Raw genomic sequence first — 19,559 nt, forward strand, 5'->3', positions numbered from 1 at the left:
GTCTATCACTCAATAAAATATGTAAGGACTCCAGGTAGAAATAACAGCTTCTAAATATCTATGAAGATTTTGACAAACCTATTTGTTTCATATATTACGCTGTGCAGATGTTCTAAGATGAGGAGTTTGGCCATATCAAGGTTGCAGAGTGACTCTGATTGTTTGTTTGTTTACAGGACAAAGTGAGATAAGACTCTTCCTTACAAATCCTGTTAACTTTCTGATTTTTTTGTAATTCATAGAGATGTATCTTCACTGATTCTAACCAGTTTCACTTCCCTCAAGTTCAGTGGGAATTTGTGTGGCAACAACTCTGCAAAAAATGAAGACATAGATCTTTAGTTGACATTTCTAGCCTCTCAGTGGTCATAATTAGCTCTTGCTGAGTGGTTAAAGACAGAGAAAGGACAGATAGGGTCATGAGGAGGCTAAGCAAAACCCTGTCCTCCCTTTCCTGCCTCCACCTTCCCACATGCCATTACTACCCCTTGGTGTGCATGTTCCAGCAATCAGGCCATGGGCTGTGCTCATTTCTGGTAAGCCACACCTGGTTTTTCTCCCATCTGTGCTACACTAGCTGTACTAGTTATGAGTGCAGCATGGGTGTTTCTTTTTAATTTCTCCTCCAAAACATATTTATACATTCTGTTATCAAACAGTGACATTCTGTCTATTTCCCAGTCTTACAAATACAGAATTTAATTGTAGTTTAATGTTCTGAAATTTCTGGCTGTTTTTGAGTTTCATTACATATTTCTTCATGCCACTGTTTCCTACAGATTCTTCTCTGAGAGATTTTTGGGTCAATCCAACCTATGTTGGCCTATTCAGAGTGAAAGGTTTATGACATTCAGGTTTATTCCTCAGGTTTTGCAGATGCAAAAAATAAGGTTGTGGGTAATCAAATTACTTTTCTTGAAATGTTCAGGACAGTAAAATATGAAGGAAACTTATGTTTTCTAACTGCTCATCCACTTGCATCACAAGATCACGGTAAATTAGCAAAGAGTGGTGGAAAATTATTGCAACTATAAGCATAAATAGTATTAAATAGTACATTGCATGCCATATGTTATGTCCACAGAGCCATGGTAAATATGAACAGATACACTAAAAAACATTTTATTGTATCTTAGAATCTGACTGCTCTGAAAAAGGAGCAAATGCTCCATTTGAAGAGAAATTTTGCATTTTTCTTGATTACTCCAGAAGTTACTTTCTTAACTAATTACTTGGCAATATTGCCAGGGTAGTGAAGTCATTTCAGCTTGTAATAGTTTCCTGCTATAGGGACATGAATATTCACAGCCAAGAAAGCACCATTCACTGTATAATGTTATGTTTCAGTGAGGGCATGTTTCCCATCTGGAAACCTTCACAATGGCTCAGCCCAGAGCTTCTGCCTCAAAGGTGAGGCAATGTGCTGTTACTAATCCAGTTCTAACCTGGATACAATTTCAGACCTAAAAATAGCTTCCTTGGCTGCCTAAGACCTGGTTTTGGTTGGTCTGACATAGCTGGAGCACTGTCCAGAGTAGAGAGAAGAATGATAATTTCATCTCTCTGGGGTTGCACTTCAAAGTGTCAGTATTTCTGTTCTAATAAGACTTTTATGGATAAAGAAATCAGACTTGTATCTGTTTGGTCATTTGGAAGGAAAGATGTGAGATCCTGTGTGGATTGAATGCTAATTCATTAGGGCCCTCCAGTTCCTTGGTTTTGAACTACAGGATCTCTTCAGCATGTGTTAAAGGATCTTGGTGCCACAATATAAGAAAAATATGAAACTATCAGAAAGTGTCCAAAGGATGGCTACAGGGATGGTGAAGGGTCTTGAGGAAAAGCTGTATAAGGAGCAGCTGAGGTCACTGGGTCTGTTCAGCCTGGAGAAGAGGATACTGAGGGAAGGCCTCACTGCAGTCCAGAACTTCCTTATGAGGGAAGAGGAGGGGCAGACACTGATTTCTTCTCTCTGGTGACCAGTGACAAGACACAGAGGAATGGCCTGAAGCTCTCAGGGGAGATTTAGGTTGGATATTAGAGACAGGTTTTTCTCCTAGAGGGTGGCTGGGCACTGGAACAGGCTCTCCAGTGCAGTGGTCACAGCATCAAACCTGGCAGAATTCAAAGAGTGTTTGGGCATTGTTCTCAGGCATGGTGTGACTCCTGGGGATGGGGCTGTGCAGAGCCAGGAGTTGGACTTCTATGACCCCTGTGGGTCCCTTCCAGCTCCAAATATTCTATGATTCTGTTCTATTCTGGAATTAGAAGATGCATAAAATGGCAGTACAAACATCAGCTTGTCATGATATATCTTTGTACAATGTACAACACAGCAACGCCCAGAGTTTTTATGGATCTTGAAGATTCCACCAACTAACAGTCAGAAATTCCTCTGGTCAGGAATTGCCACAAGTTTAGGAATATTGTTTACTGAGAACTTAATTGAAGTAACTCTGAAATAAGCCTAAAAAACCCAGTAAAATGCAATTTATTTTGTTTTTACTTCTTATGCCATATTACTGTTTATGTTATATTTAAAACCATTGTTTTTCAGTGATTAAGGGGAAAATCCTACAGGGAGGTATCAGACATACAAACATGTTCTTTCTCATGAATCCTGTTGCTTCTAACATATCAGAAGTTAAGAAACAAACATGTCCATCCTATCAGGTTTCCTCCTCCTCTTTTGCAGTTAAAGAGGTTTTCAAATCCACCAGTGAAATAATGTTTGCATCTCTGAGATTACTTTGTGCAATTCTGGTAGATAAAAGTGAATTAGTAATGGAATTAAAGTACAGTTTTTTAAAGAACTTTTGTTTTGCAGCAGGAGGACATTATAAAACAAAATTCCAGAGTGTTGTTTCTTTGTTAATAATGAAAACATCCAAATAGATTCTGGACTGATGTGAGTTGACAGTTTCATTGGTTTAAATGCTGCTTTACCAACTTCAGCAAATTGAGGGTCTGGCTATCTGTTTAGAAGTCAGGAAGTGCAAAAAATTATTTGGGCACTGCAAAACACTCCAGAGAAGATTTTCACTGGTGGATTTGAAAACCTCTTTAACTGCAAAAGAGGAGGAGGAAACCTGATAGGATGGACATGTTTGTTTCTTAACTTCTGATATGTTAGAAGCAACAGGATTCATGAGAAAGAACATGTTTGTATGTCTGATACCTCCCTGTAGGATTTTCCCCTTAATCACTGAAAAACAATGGTTTTAAAACTACTTTTCCATATGATTTCTTACTACACTGTGTTCCCAGCTCAGCCTATTTCTAGTTAGTATGATCTTTTGTTTCGTGTTTGAAGTCCTTTGGGCCAATAATTGTCTCTGAAGAGTTGGGGAAGTTTATAATGTTGTGACCACAGATTAAGTTTATATAGGCCTCTAATAATCTTTCCTGCCTAGGTGACTAATTTGCTTAAGAAGTATTCCAAGTAACATTTTTCCTCTTTCAGATTTTTCTATTATAAAATATACAGCCTATTTTCTGACACATTTTTTTTCAGTCTCTTTATTTTCAGGAAGCCCATAAAAAAATGCATACTTGAGTGTAGTGATGCTAATGCATATTGTGTCAGCTGATAGGAGGCACAGTACAGCATTAAGTCTTTCACATCAAAGGTTAGTTTTATGAGGAACTGCAGTACCTAAAACTGCAGTGTTTCTTTTCTTTATATGGGAAAATATTGGCTTGAGTTCAATAGGTGTGCAGACAAAGTAGGGGTTTTTTTGCCTGTAACCAGAAACCAAAGCACCCCTTTGATTAAATCTTATGATTTACCACATATTTCTTTAAAAAGTAATAAAAAAAAAAATCATAACCTCTTGAAGCAAAAGTATGCTTGGCAAGTAGCTTTGGCATCTGCCTATTCTTGGAGTGTATCCAGGCTACAGACAGATCCTATTACACAGATATATTAAAGGCAATTAATGTTTTTCATTACAAATAGTATTTGGCAATTACTCTTCACTAGTTTGATCAGGGAAATTGGTTTCATTTGATGACACAGTGGAAGAAGCCAAGAAAAAACTGGATGAATAGTGAATTTAAACTCAGTCTGAGGCAGGCGAAGCTAGGTGCTGCTTCAAATTAAATATATCAGTTTTGTTGGATAGCTTCAGCAGAGCCTTAGGCCTGCCTTCTGGTTTTTGCCATATTATTGTGCAAATTGAACTGTGGATTGCACATATGAGATGAAGATGATTTGAAATTCTTAAAAAGTACTTGATGAGCAACAGACAGTATATGCAAAAAGGTTGTCATTCTTCACTGAAAAAAGTGTTATTTTCTTGCACAAAACAAGCATCTTGCTATTTTTTCATAGAGCAAGACAAGCTCATAAAGTATATTCAACTTTACATAATTCCTCTGCATTGTAAATGCAGCTAATAATCCTGTCCTGCTGATTTGCTTTTCTGGAAGGTGGCTCAGCTGAAGCAAATATTAGAACAACAAGCAAATAATTTCAAGGAGTCACTGAAGAAACATAATCTACAGTCCAACAAAGAAAAAGAGAAGCTTTTGCAGGATCTTCAAAACACCATTAAAGAAAACCAAAATGTTAAACTGCAGTTGGAGGCATCACATCAAAAAGTCTTAAAAATGTTGGAGAAAAGCAAGAATCAGGAACTCAAGGTCAGTTTACTACATACTAATGTTAAAAATATATATATATTTATGGGATAAACCATCTAAGTGAGAGCCAAAACTCAGTTACCTCCAATTAGCTTAATGATGGGTTGCTATTATTGCACATAATAAATTATTCTGGGATTTTGAAACTTCCTCATCATGGGACTTTTGTTTTTTAATAATTTTAACATTTTAACTTAGACCACAGTGTGAATATAATATATCCTACATTTAGGCTGCTGTTGTATAGGCTGCCATGAATATAAGCTCCTTAATCTGTGCACCTACTTCAGAAATACAAGGGAATTTCTGAGAGTATTAATAACAGGACTCAGTTTTATTATGTTTCATCCATTATTAATTTATACATAAATACTTAAGAAGTATAATAGACACATATAGTGATGTGTATTGCCTTATATACCTTCAAGAAATCAATTCAGTAAGTGATAGCCAAGGCTTTTAAAGGTTCAAGTGAATTGATTTCAGTGACAAAATGTTAATGCAATATACTGAAGTCCCAAAGACTGTTGCTGTCCAAGAAAAAATCAACTTGAAAAATGTACATGTGATTGTGACATGGAGTTCAGATGTCCCTGTTGGTTCCCACAGCTTAGAGAACTTTATAAAACCTAGGTAATAAAACTACTGTAAGTAGAATTTAATATCCTGTTTATATATTCCAAATAAAATTCCAGTTTTGATAAAACCAAGCTGAAGGCAGTGAGTTGGTAAGAATAAAACTGAGGACAGGAGCTTGCTTTCAGAGCCACTACAGAGCAGCTGCTCCATCCCTTGCAGTGTACCAGCTTTACTTCTAATGACAGTGGAAGCATGACCCAAGAGGGATTCAAGGAAAGACAGATGCCTTTGTCTGACACACTGTGATAAGTAATGACAAACAGGTCAAATCTGGGGCCTTTGTATGATGAATAATAAAACTTTCTTTCTAATGTCAAATAGTGCAAAGATATCCGTGTTATTTTATCCTGCTCAAAAGGTCTAAGAGGTGATACACTGATAATTTATCTTGTACCTCTTAAGTGTTACTTTTTATCTTCAGCTCATTTTTATGCTTGCATTGATAAAATGTCTTGTAAAGTGGTGATGAAAATTTAAGTTCCACCATGAAAGGCCACATTCATCCTAGCATTACAAGTAAAACAACAAGCTGATAAACAGGCTCCAACTACTTTGTTTTTGGGGGAACTTTTGCTTACAGGAGGCAGAAGAACGTTTGAAAAAGGAATTTAATGAGACTTTCAAGATCCAACATCAGTCTCATAGGCTGGAAATACAAACCTTGGAAGAGAAAGCAAAGAAAGAATTACATGATGAACTTGAGCAGATACAAAAGCAGCAAGCCCTCTTGCTAGGTATAGTGTCTCATGTCATGCACAGTTCCTATTGCTTGATTATATATATGCTGAGAACCACTGACTTTCATTCCATTCATTTCTTTCCCATTTTCTGGGAACTCAGATCTTTCTTAATCTCTTTTGTCATACCCTTCAATTTCAACAATATAGTCTTAATATTCTTTGTTAACCAAGCTCTCAATTGTCAGCAGCAAAATGTTGCAGAGAGAGTAGTATGGTGTACAGCATTCAAGTATGCATTATCAGGCATATTAGATTGGAAAATTATAATTAGTTCATATGACTTTACTCTTCTTTTTCTATATTGAATTTTTATATGTGCTTCAAGTCTGCTCTGTTGAGTTCAGCAGTGGAGATGAGTTGCTCCCTATGTGCTGTTTAGTCAGTTTCAAAAGTGCCCAAAACTGTTTAGAACTCAACAGAACACTGCACTAGCAAGATGTGTAATATCTTCAGGTTTAATCTCAGGTTATTAAAGCTCATCTATAAAATGTTTTTTAATTAAATAAAAAATAATTTGAAAGTATTTTACATACAAACTGAATTTTAGTCTTGGATTTTTTCCACTAGTAATTAAAATTTTCTCGAAAGATTTCTTCCTTTCTGAAGTTTAGACTTTAAATAGATAGATTATCTTCTTCAAGAAAGATTGTAGGGAGACAACAGAGATAAAAACTTTTTTCTTCTTGTACTTGAAAAACTTGTACCTAAAATACCTGAAAGTTGCAGTATATGACAGATGAGCTTGCATAAGCACTGTACTTCTCTAACACAACCAGAGCTTTCCTCAGTCTGCCCTGTGGCCCTCTGTAGAACACCAGCTGAATTAACACTAAAGTTCAAGATTAGAAGAAACAATGGTGATGATGTGGTCTGCAATACAACTGCCACAGAATTATCTCTCTGAGTCTGATGTGGACTCATTGCTTTTGTAGCTCCATATCAGTTTATTATTACTCAGCTGAGTTACCTCTCTAGTAATAGGAGGCCATTATGCTTAATGGGGAAGGAGTCGAGGAACAAAGCAAAATATAATGAATTAATGTTTTCATCTACATTCCCTGTATCTGCCTTCCCCATCCAGCTGGCCTCTGACTGCCTAAATGACTGTCTGATTGTTACTAGGATCTCTAAGGATGGAACTCTCTGAGCAGCAGACATCATGCACAAACCTAAAGAAGCAAATAGAAGAACTACAAATGGAGCTGAGGAGTGTGAGGACACTGAAGAAGCAACAGGCAAGGGACCAGTTTGTACTTCATTGCTGTGTTGGGTTCAGCAAAAGCAATAATATCACATTTCTCTCTCCAGTGATAATAAAAGTATATGGTCTCTTCCAGAAATGCAATGGGTTTTCTGCCTTTAAATCTCACTTTAAATGTTTATAATTTTTTCCCTGTGGGCAGGCTTTTTCTTTCCAATTAAAGATCAGAATCTACAAAAGAAGTAAATGAAAGAATGTTACAATAAAATAAATTGTGTAGAGACTGTAGATTATATTCAGAAACTTTTGATCCTGATTTTGTCTTGCACATATAATTGAAAAATCAGATCACAAAAATGCAATGCACACAAATCCAGGAAGATGTTAACATTAAAAGTAAGAGGCTGTGAATAACTAAATTTGGCCTTTTTCTTAGGAAGGAAGTAGCCAAAGCCAGATCAGATCTCTTCATGATGAACTGGAAAAATGTCAGAGTGAAATTTCTGAACTCAAGAGAGAGAATTTACTTTTGAAGGACACAATGGAGCTGCTCAGTGCTGAGTTGGAGACACAGAAGCAAGAAGCTGCACAGCTTCAGGATAGAGATAAACAGCATAGAAGGTTTGCCTTGAATTCACACTTGGCAGTGCGATCTAGAGATTCAATAATTATGCCAGAGTGAGTGGTGTTCTAAGCGCGACGCATGTCAGAATCTTTCCTTCCTAAAGTACTAATTTTAGAAGCTAGGAATTTTGCAAAAGCAGTAATTCATTTCACATTTTCCTCCAGCCATAATAGATGCATTTGAACTAATTGCTCATTATATGTTACAGAAAAGTATGTCTAGTGTATCCCCCCAGGAGTGACCTGAGAAAATGTGCATGATGTCAGCCTTTCAAAGGCACTGGGAGACATAGATCCCAAACTCACCAAAGAGCTATTAAAAGGAATATGGAAGTTTCTGAGAATAAATATCAGGTTTTTATACATACTCTGTAGGTGAAACCAATGGACTGTTAATTCCAAAGGGGATGTTTGAGAATGCTATATACTCCTGTAAGAGTTTGCTTTGGCTGTAGCAGCCAGATTTGCACAGGGGTAGTAAGGGCAGTGCCAGTGGATACTGACAGTGCCCCTGGGCTGATGGTGAGCCTGGCACTGTGAGGGGCTGTTAGGGCACAAGAGGGGCAAGGTGACTTGAGTCTTGGCCATCTTGTAGAAGGTAAGCCATGTCTTAGTGTAGCCAGAGGCTCAGCACACATGGTGCAAAAGGGTCTTTCCATTTCTGTTCAGAAAAAGTGCAGAATGCCAGGATCAATTAGTTTGGAGAAGACCTCTGAGATCCTTGAGTCCAGTCTGTGACCACCATGTCAGCTAGACCATGGCACTGGGTGCCACATCCAGTCTTTCCTTAAACACATCTGGGCAGCCCATTCCAATGTCTAATCACCTTCCTTTGAAGAAATTCTTTCTACTGTCCAACCTAAAGCTCCCCTGGCATGATTTACAAAGGAGACAAGACTGGGTTCACTGCCCACTGCATTTGTATGGGTGTTGAATCCTTTGAAATTTATGGATGAACATAACACATTCTCTTTGTAGAGAGACTGAGGGATGTGGTGTGTGGGTATCTTTCAATTCATTTTTGCAGTGGTGCAGGATATATGCCCCTAACTACACAAGCATGTATATAAAAGGATTTCTGAAGAGTGTGCCCTTAAAGGAATCTTTAAAATTATGGCATATATAGTCCAGAAAAAAGCATTCAATGGATAGAATGTCTCTCTGCAGACTGTCAGAGTGGCCAGAGTAATTCCATTCCTGTCTACCAGTCAGTAGATATTTAAAGAATGAGTAATTTTTTTTTTTTTTTTTTTTTGCCATTGCACTCTTTGGAGAGTTACTTCCAAGTGAATTTCGTTTCAAGCTTTTGAAGCAAGAAGCAAGATCAATAGAGAGAATTGCAAACCAGAGGGTTTCATTAATGCCCTCAAGCTACATTGAAGGAATTTAGAGCCTCTGTTCATGAAGAGAAGAATTATTCACGTGTCAGCGCTGAGGTCTAAAAGGCCTCAAATGCTAAGGCTGCTGGGCTGGAGGATTTGCATTACAGGGAATGGATGGTGTAGCTCTACTACAGTAAGCATTTGGGAAGGAAGCATTAATGGAAATTATATAAGGAGAAATCCTTCAAATAACTGGAGATAGGACCAAAGCACTGGAGTGGACCTAGGCCTCTGATACAGGCTGCTCTGAAATTAACCCATGTAAGACTTGAAAAACTAACTTGCAGCTCTTGGGTTTTGGGGTTTTTTTTTGTTTGGTTGGTTTTGTTTGTTTGTTTGTTTGTTTTTTGCCAGACTAATAATTTGTGTAGGGGAGTAGTTAAATTGGTGCATATAAGTAATTGCTATTTTTACTTTTAACAACAGTGCCCCTGTCTTATGCCAGTTTCTTTTCTGATTTGAAAGCTGATAGGGGCTTGTTACTTGCATGTGACAAATTTTTATAACAAACTACTTAAAATTACTAGTCCTACTCTTGCAAAGTAAGTGAAACCCATAATCTGCTTGAAGTAATAATTCCTCTTTCCGTTCTCTTGAACTGTGTGATTTCCACCTCCAGTACAGAAAGCTTTTACAAGGATGAGGATAAGAGCAGACAAAGGTGTTTTTATGGGAAGAGAGAACAAGTCCCCCAAGTGGGTCTTCTGAAGGAAAATATTCTACTCCTGAATATTCATTTCAAGGGATCCTTCTCCCTTTTTTACCCTTATTCTTCTGCTGCTTATTTTATGCTAAGTGCCAAATTAGTCACTTCCATGGCTGTGCTCTAATTTCAAGGGGAGAAACTAGATTTTTTTTTTAGATTTTTAAAATTGTTTTTTAGTTTTAGGATGATGATAGGCAGTATTAAATGTTTCTGGTGTCATGATGTAGTGACATATATCATGAGAGCCTCATGTTAAAATGCCAGATATTTCAACATGATTTTGCCTAATACAAATAAGTTCCTATGGTACTTTGTTGTCATATTTTGTCATTAAGATTGATGTACAAACTAATCCTCGACAGAACATCAATAGTACCATTATATGGAATAGACCTTGAATTTCCTGAAGGGTGAAGGCCAAGTACTTTTCAAAATAATTTTTCTCTTCCTCAGTGTTAAAATATTTCTTCTCAGATTGCAACCAAAATATCAAATCTGTAGGCAGAAGCCAGATCTTTGCCCAGTTAATTACCCTTGCAGTCAATAAAACTCCTCAAAACAGCATGCTTTGATCAATGATAATAAACTAATATTGAAACCTGAGAATTCAGACATATTTTAATACCAATGAAAGGCTACTGGTAGAAGACCTCAATATCAAGCATAAAAAAGAACTGGACATACTGAAAGGAGATCACCGGAAGGAAATTGAAACCATAGTGTCTGATTTCAGCAGCACTCAGGCACATCTCCAAGCAAAGATTTTCTCCTTAGAAACTGCGTAAGTAATTTAACAATAAACTCTGGCTCATGCTGGCACTGAGTTCTGTTTCTATTTATTATCCTTAGTACGTACAGTTTTTTTATTAATCATAAGTAAAATACTATAAGGATCAAAATAGAAGTGCATAGGTATTATCTTTGCAAACCAAAAGATCCAGACACATTGTAATAAATTCTGGATATTGCTTAATCTAAAGCACTATACATGAAGTTTTACAATGCTAAATTAAAACTTGCATGTGTCAAAATAGAAGTGTATAGGTATTGTCTTTGGAAACCAAAAATACCCAGCCACATTGTAATAAATTCTGGATATTGCTTAATCTAAAGCACTATACATGAAGTTTTACTATGCTAAATTAAAACTTGCATGTAGAATCTAGAAATTCTATAAAGTGTAAAATCATCTGTGTTACAGATAACACCAGAGGCCTTGATTATAATCGTGTACTTAATTTTGTTCAGCAGAGTAGCATCGTTAAGTAAAACTTCTTAACCTCATTCTCACTCCCTTAAAAATTTCCAAGGAAAAAGATGCTCGTTTAAATAAATGCAGTTTGCAGCCCCCTGTGGATTTAAGAAGTCCTGTGGTGCTTCAGATTGAGTCCCCCCAGAAATAATCCCTTATATAGATATATATATATATATATCCCTCCTCCTTTTCTCTTATCCTAACTGCTCAGAAGCAGCAGAAGTCCAGAAGAGAGACTTGGCATGTAAGCAGGCCTCTAACCTTTAAACCTTTCAGATGTAAAGATTCATCTTTTTATTTTAACTCAGAGATAACTCCAAGATAATAAGAGTCAGGGGTGGTCCTCTCAAAAATGTTTACCCACACATAAAAACCAGGAAATTTAAGGAATTTAAAAAGCTGAACTCAGACTACAGGTTTTGACTTAGCAGGGTTACTAAAGCAGCATGCATATCTATGTTTATCTTCATGAAAGTTACAGGAATTGAATAATTCTGAGGATTCCAAAGTTACTGGGTCAGAAAAGAGAACAAGTAGATGATTATAGATATGTATAGATCCTCTGACACTGATTTTTTTCTTTAGGAAACTAGACTAGCAATATGATGTGCAAGCTTGTTACTATTTTACATAAGGGGCTGGATTTTACACTGGACAGGTGTTGTGGATTAACCCTGGAAATTTATTTTGGAGCTCCAGAAGATTCTATACTTCTACATAAACCATGTACAGGTGTCCATTTTATAAAAATCCTGTTTTATTGGAAAGGCCTGGCTATGTCCCTGTATTTTAGGCTTGGAACATAGGGCAGAGTACATCCAAGGTTTCTCTTGAACCTAATCTGAGGAAGTTTTTTTCGGGTCTGTATTTTCTTTGGTACAGACTTAAAGAATTAGAAGAAAAGTCAAAAAAGTGGGAGTCCAGGCCTGAAGACACACACCTTATAAACTGCCTGCAAGACAAATTAAGTGAGAGAGAAGAGATTATCAAGCAGCTGGTGGTAAGACTCTTTTTTATATGGACATATGTATTTTGGAATCTATTGTAAGGCTCTATTCAGTGTTTCACACATTGCTTCACCCTGGTTGTTTCTTTCTGTTCTGGAATACTTTGACAAATGTGTCTTTCCATACCAGCTTCCAACAAATACAGGTTTCCATACATGTAACTTTGTTTCCCTTCAGGAAGGAAGAAAATGTCAGCATTCACTTGCAGCCAACACTGACTCTTACAGGAATCGGTCATTTTCTTTCAACCCCAATACAGCATGCCTGACTCCCTCCATGAAGGTAAGATGAACAATGCAATTAAAATCACACATTGTGATTGTTTTATTACTATTTGAATCATATCAGGACAACAAAAATGCTATCCATGGTCTATGATGATATTCAGTAGAATTCTTTCCAGTGCCAATCTAGAGTCAGTTGTTGAGCAGAGGAGAAATTCTTCAGAAGTATATATGCAACGTAGATAACTGGTGTTTAAGCCAATATAAAACAACAGAACTCTGACATCAGTCTTCCATTGGGATAAGCATGGCAATTGCTTGCAGATTTGGGATGTGCTAATTGGGATATTGCATGCATCAAGGCAAATTATGCATCTGTTTGAGTAGCTTGTTATCTGCCCTTTGTCATTCCAGTCCCTCTGCATGATATTTCTACAAATATCCATAGAAAGAAGGGAGGTCAAGTTGGTGGAAAGCACCTTCATGTGTCTAAAATCTCAGGGTCAAATACATGTTGTTTTAATTGGATGGCAAAATGCATGGATACAGCATACCATGGAAATTCAATTTAAATGCCTATAGAAAAATACAGAAATCTTCCTATTTGGGTGTTCCTTGTGAGGTATTTGGGAATGAGGTATTGTTAAGGTTTCATAGAATAAAATGTAAAAAATGTGTATGTAATGAAGTTTTCTGTTGCAATAAAAAGCAGAAGAAAAAGGTTGAGGTGCCCAGTCGTGTTGTCAGTGTTCCGAATTTAGCTTCCTACGCAAAGAGCTTTTTGAGCTGTGACTTGAGATCAAAAAGAAGTGCTCCTCAAATAACAAAATCTACAAGCTTAGACCGGAGTTCTGGTTGCCTCAGGGTGGGCTCTCCATCAACACAGTCCTCAGACAGCACTGCTGCCACAAGGTATTTGTCCATTTTGTATGATGATAAATGAATTCATATTTAGAATCTTGTAGGCAATTCAAACACATTTGACACGAAATACACAACGATGTAAGGTTCCTACTGTGCAATGAACTCTGTGTGTTTCATTTTCTGCAGACAGATCCAGAACTTTACTGCAAAAGTGGGCTATAATCCCTGCCCAGCTGACCTTTTGCTTGTAACCCCTCCTGGTAGGGGAAATAAAAAACAATACAAACCAACCAAACAAAACACACACACAGACACACACATACACACAAAAAAAGCAAAAGGAGCTGCAAGTATTTTACTAAGAATGTAATTAATTAGTAACATGGCATCTTTTAATGGTTCTGTTAAGGATGTGTGTCCTGTGTGTCTTCCTTATTTTTATTGCCTCACCTTGCACTTGGTAGATGTGGATGTCATGTTTTTATTTTAAGATGTATTTGAATGAACCTAGGCTGATCATTTAGCAAAGGTTAGGGATTTGAAAACTGATTAGCAGATACTTAACGTCTTTGGTTTTTTTCTCTTTGAGGAGCTTAAATTCTTCAAATTTTTGAGTTAGGTAAATGATGTTCAGTGTTTTATAACATAAACTCTCTCTTCAAGAAATAGTTAAAAATGTATGTAGCTACTATACAGTTAAAAAATCCCCAAACTTTAGCACTGTATTTCAGGGCAAAATCTGGCCTTCTCAGCAATCTCCTGGAGGAGATTTAGTTATCCTGTAAATTATGTGCAAGAGAATTCTTTCCTTGGGGGCAGATGGTGCTGACTGCTGACAAAAACAACCTGGGACACAGGCTTAGATCCTCTTTGTAAATTCCCACTTCTTTAAGATACAAACATGCAGTGTCATCCCAGATGACTGCCAAGGCAAATTTCTGTTTTAGAGGGAAACAACCGTGCAAGGAGACTGAGCTTGGCTGCTGCTGCCTTAATTCTTTTAAATCAGTCAATCATAAGTTAAGTCCTATTTGTTACCATATGTTAAAAAAATCCTGAATTATGGAAAATCGGGGATTATGTAATAGGATTGATTATGAATGCCAGGTAGTGTTCAGATAAATCTTTCCATTTCAAATAGAACTTTTACCCAACATTTTTAATGCATAAATTGTATTTGGTATTTTAAAGAGTGAATTGCAGCTGCCATTCTCTGATTTTCAAGACTTCATATCCTGATGCATCCTTTTGTTTAATTTTTTGGGAGTGTCAAGTTAAGAACTATGTTCAAATGTTTCTGTATAGCTGTTAAGCTCGGCTTCATGCTTTTCTTCATGTTACAATCAGTGCTGCTGGATTGTAAGTAGGTTGGTGATGCTAATGCTTATTTGTTTGCACAGGACACATGGCAATGAACATGAACAAATGAACAATGAACAAACCAAAGATGACCAAAAACAAGACCCTCAGCATCAAGAATGGCTTACTAAGTATTTTTCATTTTAAAGCAAACTACTGCCATACTTCTCAAAATTACTATAAAAGTCTATTCCTGTTTCCTTTTTAGGAATGATAATCCAATAGTTGTTTTAAGGGAAGAAAAAAAAAGTAATTTCTAAGTAAGGAAGTACCTGCATTCTCTTTCATCTAGTAACTATGGAGTTACAGGCATGAAGTTAAGGAAAATGCTTTTTTTAAAACAACTTCTATAAAAAATTAAGGAAAAGTTTGGATACAGTTATGTGAAAAGACTTTTTAATGAAGAGACTATATCACTCCACTATTTCATTAAATGTGGAATTTGGACTCTAATATGTTCTGTCAATTTGGCACCAGCTGAAAAAAAATCTTCCTTCTGTACATTTATGTTTGCTTCATCAGCTGTTTATGTAAGTTCTGCATATAATAATGTAATTTTAAAAGTTTTTAATGCTTTTTGTTAAATTAATTTTAAGCTGCACAGCATGTAGTACACCTTCAAAAATATGCTAGCATGTTTATAGCAGGCTGATTCAGAAATAATTTCTGGTTTTCTTCATAAACTGTTTTGTATATTTATAGCTATTTGCTATGTAATATTCCCATTGAATTTCAATATATGTATCAGCCTGATAAATTAGGGTGATATGTAAGTATGAACATTAAAGCTTGTAAATGATCCAATTTCTGTGTTTTTCAAAATAATTCTCTGTTAATGCTGAAGTCAGACTTGTACACTGAGTTCCAGTGATGACAACTGCACCCTGGTACCTTTTAACTCCATACTAGTTTTATGCCCACATAAAAGTCAAGTGGGGGAATGACCACATTTATCAGATCATGCTAATTCATTGCTGGCAGGAAAGAACCCATGTAGAAGTTGACTCTTGGGTTATAACCCATGAAGTGTAAAAGGCAGGAAAATGTGCAACCAGCAGCCTGCTATTAAGACAGGACAGTTCTCTTCGGTTGCTTTGAATCCCCATTTCATTTCAACTAACAGGGCCCAGCTACCTAAAAAAATGTTGTACATGCAAAGAGATGTACCTCCAGCCTAACCTGTGCTCACATCCAACAGCCAGCAAGAGCTACACCAACAGATGCAATCATTTCAGACAAAACAGCCACTGCATCTCACTGGTGGTGCAAAGGTGGAAGGAAGGGCAGAACACTTCTGTAGATTTCTCTGTGCTGTTTAGGTGGCCTGGAAAGGCCCAGGGATGGCCTTGAAGAGCCGACGCTTCAAAGGACGAGGAGAGACTTCTGATCTTGTCTCGGTCTCGGTGTTTATTAATTGTTTATCTAAAAGATTTTCTTTCAGCCCGACAGAGGTCTGCACAGCAAGTCAGCCATGGGCACACTCTGCAAGCCCCCGGGCGGTCACTTATCTTTATACTCGAAGTTACGTGTACAATATTTATCATTTTTCCCCAATACCTTCTACCCTTATTAACCGGTGCACTTTTAGTAATAACCAATCCCAAAGTGTCCATCACCACAGAAGATGGAGGCCAAGAAGAAGAAGAAGAAGAAGGACAGGACACGCCCCAATTCCTCCATCTTACTTCTTTAGACCCCCCTGTACCGAAATCCTAAACCCTGTGTTTTACACTCTAACTAACTTATCCCTTCACAATTCACCCAGTGAAACCTTCCCAGTCCTCATACAGGTGTCGTCTCCTGTGTCGGCTCAAAGTCCAGCCACCAGACACTTCTGGCAGCATTCCAGGACTCCCGAGCCCCCCAAGGGTGTTCTTGGCCACTCTGCGCCTCCATCCTGAGGTGCTGAGATCCCACACACTTCTACATGCCAAAGCTTTCATCCCAGTTATCTAGTATTTTTTCCAAGAGGAACTGGTTGGTTGGAAAAGTGATTTGGCAAAAAGGCACTTTGTATACTTGTAATCAAGAAAGAGATTAAATAGCGTACAGAAACTCTGATGGGTACCTTGGCACCTGTGAGGATGGAAATGTACAGTGCTGTTCTCATTACTTTTCATCCATGCTGCCCCAAGAACACTAGAAATTTCAATACACAATTAGCAATTCTTACGTCCAGGGTTACAACAATTAATTATTCAACTCTCCCCCCCTAAATAAGTATATGTAGAAAAGTGGTTATATGGATGAATTTAATTTGTTGCTTAGAAATACACAGGAGTGTTTTGCTATTTCTACCTCCAAAAGTTTTTTTGGCTACATTTAACTTACTAAATAGAGCACTGCAATAGAAGGTAATTCTGTATACTGGTCAGTGGGGGTGATTCTACCTCCACAATGAGTGGTCTGTATTTTGGGGTAGGTATTTTGGAACACCTCTTCAGTAGCCTGAGAGTCAGAACATCAGTAGCATAGGCCTGCATTACATATCCCTCTCTTTTGTGTGTGTTTTTCCATTTCAATTCATCCCATAAGAACCAAATTTGAATATCCCAAGACACCTTCCATGAGGTGAGCCAGTATAATGGAGAGTGACAATTCACTTCAAAAAAAAGTGATCTGACCTACATACAGACAATTTTAAAGAATGTTTCTGCAGTGGTACTCATGGATAATTACTGGATCACAAAACATTTAAATATTCCAGAAAAATCAAAAACTAATCTTTGCAAATATTTTGATCATATCAAAAAAGAGGGGAAAGCAAGGGCCACCCTCTCTAAAAGGAACAAGGATGCATTCTGGGAGATGCTGTTCAGGGTGCTTTCTGGTAGAAGTGTAACTCTGAATATTTTCCATTAAAACATAAAACCAATCCATATTTCTGTAACAAAAGAAAACAAGAAAATTTATTTGGCTTAATTGTTTTAACTATATTTGCAGTAGAAATTACATTATACAAAAAGCATACAAAGAACACCATTGCTTTTAAAATACTGAGCTGTGTAAAACTGAAGATTATGTTTGCTTCATTGGAGCAGGAATGTTTGCAGATGCTTGTTCTAGGTAAGCTAATGGACCTTGAGGCATTTCTGCAGGCTTTTTGTGCTGTACACTGATGTCTTCCAGGACCTGCTGCCAGTGTCGCAGTTTACTCAGATGCTTCTGAATTAATGCTTCTTTTCTCTGCAATTCATTTCTTAATTCTGAAACATCCTATGGATGAAAAAATGGTATATTAGTAAATAGCATTCAAAAGGATAACCACCCCACATAAAGAGTATGTAACTTTTTTAGACCTTGAGTTTTCAAGCTGAACTTACAGTGGAAAAAGAGAATAATGGAAAAGTGTCTAATGATACAGAGGGAAAGCACTGTGAATGCACTAGTGCCATTCACCTATGTCACATATTGCAGAGATCACCATCCCCAGCAAAATCTGACTAACTAGTTTGTCTCTTCCAATGAATTATCAGCTGTGTTCCAATACTCCACATAGCAGGTATCCAGCCTCTCCAGGTTCATGATGAGACTTATGACAACAGCCAAGTTCTACCAACTTAAGGTACAGCATCATGTTGAAAAATCCAAAATTATGAACATGGTGATGAAGGTACATAGCTTATCTGATCTAGCACAGGATAGGTAAATTAACATACCTCTTTAATTACTTGTTCTGGTTTCTGGACTGATAGCTGCAGTCTTTTTTGTAGAAAAAAGCATTCAGTTTGTCTTGCAACATCCAAAAACTTTTGGATGCACTGATCAACACCTAAACATATAATAACAGTATTGAAAGAACAGCTTCCAAAAAAATAGGATTTCGGGCGGGTAATGGTAGTGGTCTATTAAAAACACTTTTCACAGTACCTTCTAGAACGAAAATCGTCAGATTATCTAAAATAATATATTTATAAACCAGTAAGTCCTTGTATAAGACACTGCTTTGCAAATGGACAAGTTATTTTAGAAGTGCAACACTTCCTCCCATGTTTTATTTTATTTCTGACAAGGAGTAATAAAGTAATTCATGGAACCTGGTTGCATGCCTAAGCAACATGCTCAGTGTAGGATTCTAAAACATGCATTTATTGAGGAGAATATTCTGCCCTCATAGACTACACACTACTATTTTGGTAATAAAAGTTGTTCCATGCCAGCACATGAATATGATCAAATAACCAGAAAGGAGTTTTGAAAAGCATTTATGCCGAAATCATTGAAACGCCATTTGAATGAAGTTTCAGAAAATTTTCAGGGACAACGGCACTTCTAAGGCCCACTTTTTAAACTCCTGTTCACACAATATTTATTCCACCTCCACGGAGGTGGCCACCCAAACCTTAAAGCAGCGCTGCTGAGCTGCCTGGCCTTTCCCGTTCCCTGGAACTGCTTCATTCAGCTTCTCAATGCATCACATCACCTCCCTGGTGCTCGAAACGCGTTTCACTGCACGCCAACCTAACCTCAGGAGACACCTGGCACACTCCGACCCTCCCACCGCACCCGGGGCATTCCCGGCTCCGCTTCTCTCCTGCCACCGCTCCCAGCAGCGGCAAGGGGCGGCGCCCTGCTCCCGCCCGGGCTCACCGGTGCGGATCTCCTCCTGGTCCGTGCCGTTCACGTAGTCCTGGCTCACCAGCGAGGCGAAGCAGGCCTGCGGACAGGGAAGCACCGCGCTGAGCGGCTGCGGGGCCGGCGCAGGCAGGCAGCGCCCGCCCGCCCGCGGCTGCCCCTCCTCACCTCAAAGGACGCTTCCAGCTCGTCCACCAGCGTGCTGTTGGGGTTGCGCGGCCCCGCGGGCGGCGGGATGAGGCCGGGCGGGCCGGGCGGGCCCGGCGGCGGCGGCCCCGGGGCCTGGGACCCGAACATTCCGCCCAGCGCGCCCGCCATAGCGGGAGCGGCGGCCGCGCA

The 19,559-nt window shown here is 38.2% G+C and overlaps 2 protein-coding genes across 4 annotated transcripts in view; one reads left to right on the top strand and one right to left on the bottom strand.

The window, feature by feature from the left end:
• The window catches only part of FAM184B (family with sequence similarity 184 member B), a 36,286-nt gene extending 20,875 nt beyond the window's left edge, over nt 1–15,411 (top strand). The window contains exons 4-12 of one of the 3 annotated variants that reach the window (XM_059470777.1): nt 4,432–4,644; nt 5,864–6,017; nt 7,146–7,258; nt 7,661–7,845; nt 10,571–10,717; nt 12,074–12,191; nt 12,376–12,480; nt 13,132–13,334; nt 14,687–15,411. In XM_059470777.1, the coding sequence (XP_059326760.1) occupies nt 4,432–4,644; nt 5,864–6,017; nt 7,146–7,258; nt 7,661–7,845; nt 10,571–10,717; nt 12,074–12,191; nt 12,376–12,480; nt 13,132–13,334; nt 14,687–14,792 (1,344 nt within the window). In that variant the 3' untranslated portion in view covers nt 14,793–15,411. The remainder of the gene's footprint in view (nt 1–4,431; nt 4,645–5,863; nt 6,018–7,145; nt 7,259–7,660; nt 7,846–10,570; nt 10,718–12,073; nt 12,192–12,375; nt 12,481–13,131; nt 13,335–14,686) is intronic. The other 2 variants (XM_059470778.1, XM_059470780.1) reach the window with 2 other exon arrangements.
• A 2,115-nt stretch (nt 15,412–17,526) lies between these two features.
• Nucleotides 17,527–19,554, bottom strand: MED28 (mediator complex subunit 28). Its single transcript, XM_059469743.1, has 4 exons — nt 19,389–19,554; nt 19,236–19,302; nt 18,305–18,417; nt 17,527–17,861 (listed from the first exon to the last, which is right to left on the bottom strand). The coding sequence occupies exons 1-4, from the start codon at nt 19,536–19,538 to the stop codon at nt 17,664–17,666; spliced, it is 528 nt and encodes a 175-aa protein (XP_059325726.1). The 5' UTR covers nt 19,539–19,554; the 3' UTR covers nt 17,527–17,663.
• Between the last annotated feature and the right edge of the window lie 5 nt (nt 19,555–19,559).

The sequence above is a fragment of the Ammospiza nelsoni genome, chromosome 4 (assembly GCF_027579445.1).
Source record: "Ammospiza nelsoni isolate bAmmNel1 chromosome 4, bAmmNel1.pri, whole genome shotgun sequence".
In the NCBI taxonomy this organism is placed as follows: Eukaryota; Metazoa; Chordata; class Aves; order Passeriformes; family Passerellidae; genus Ammospiza; species Ammospiza nelsoni.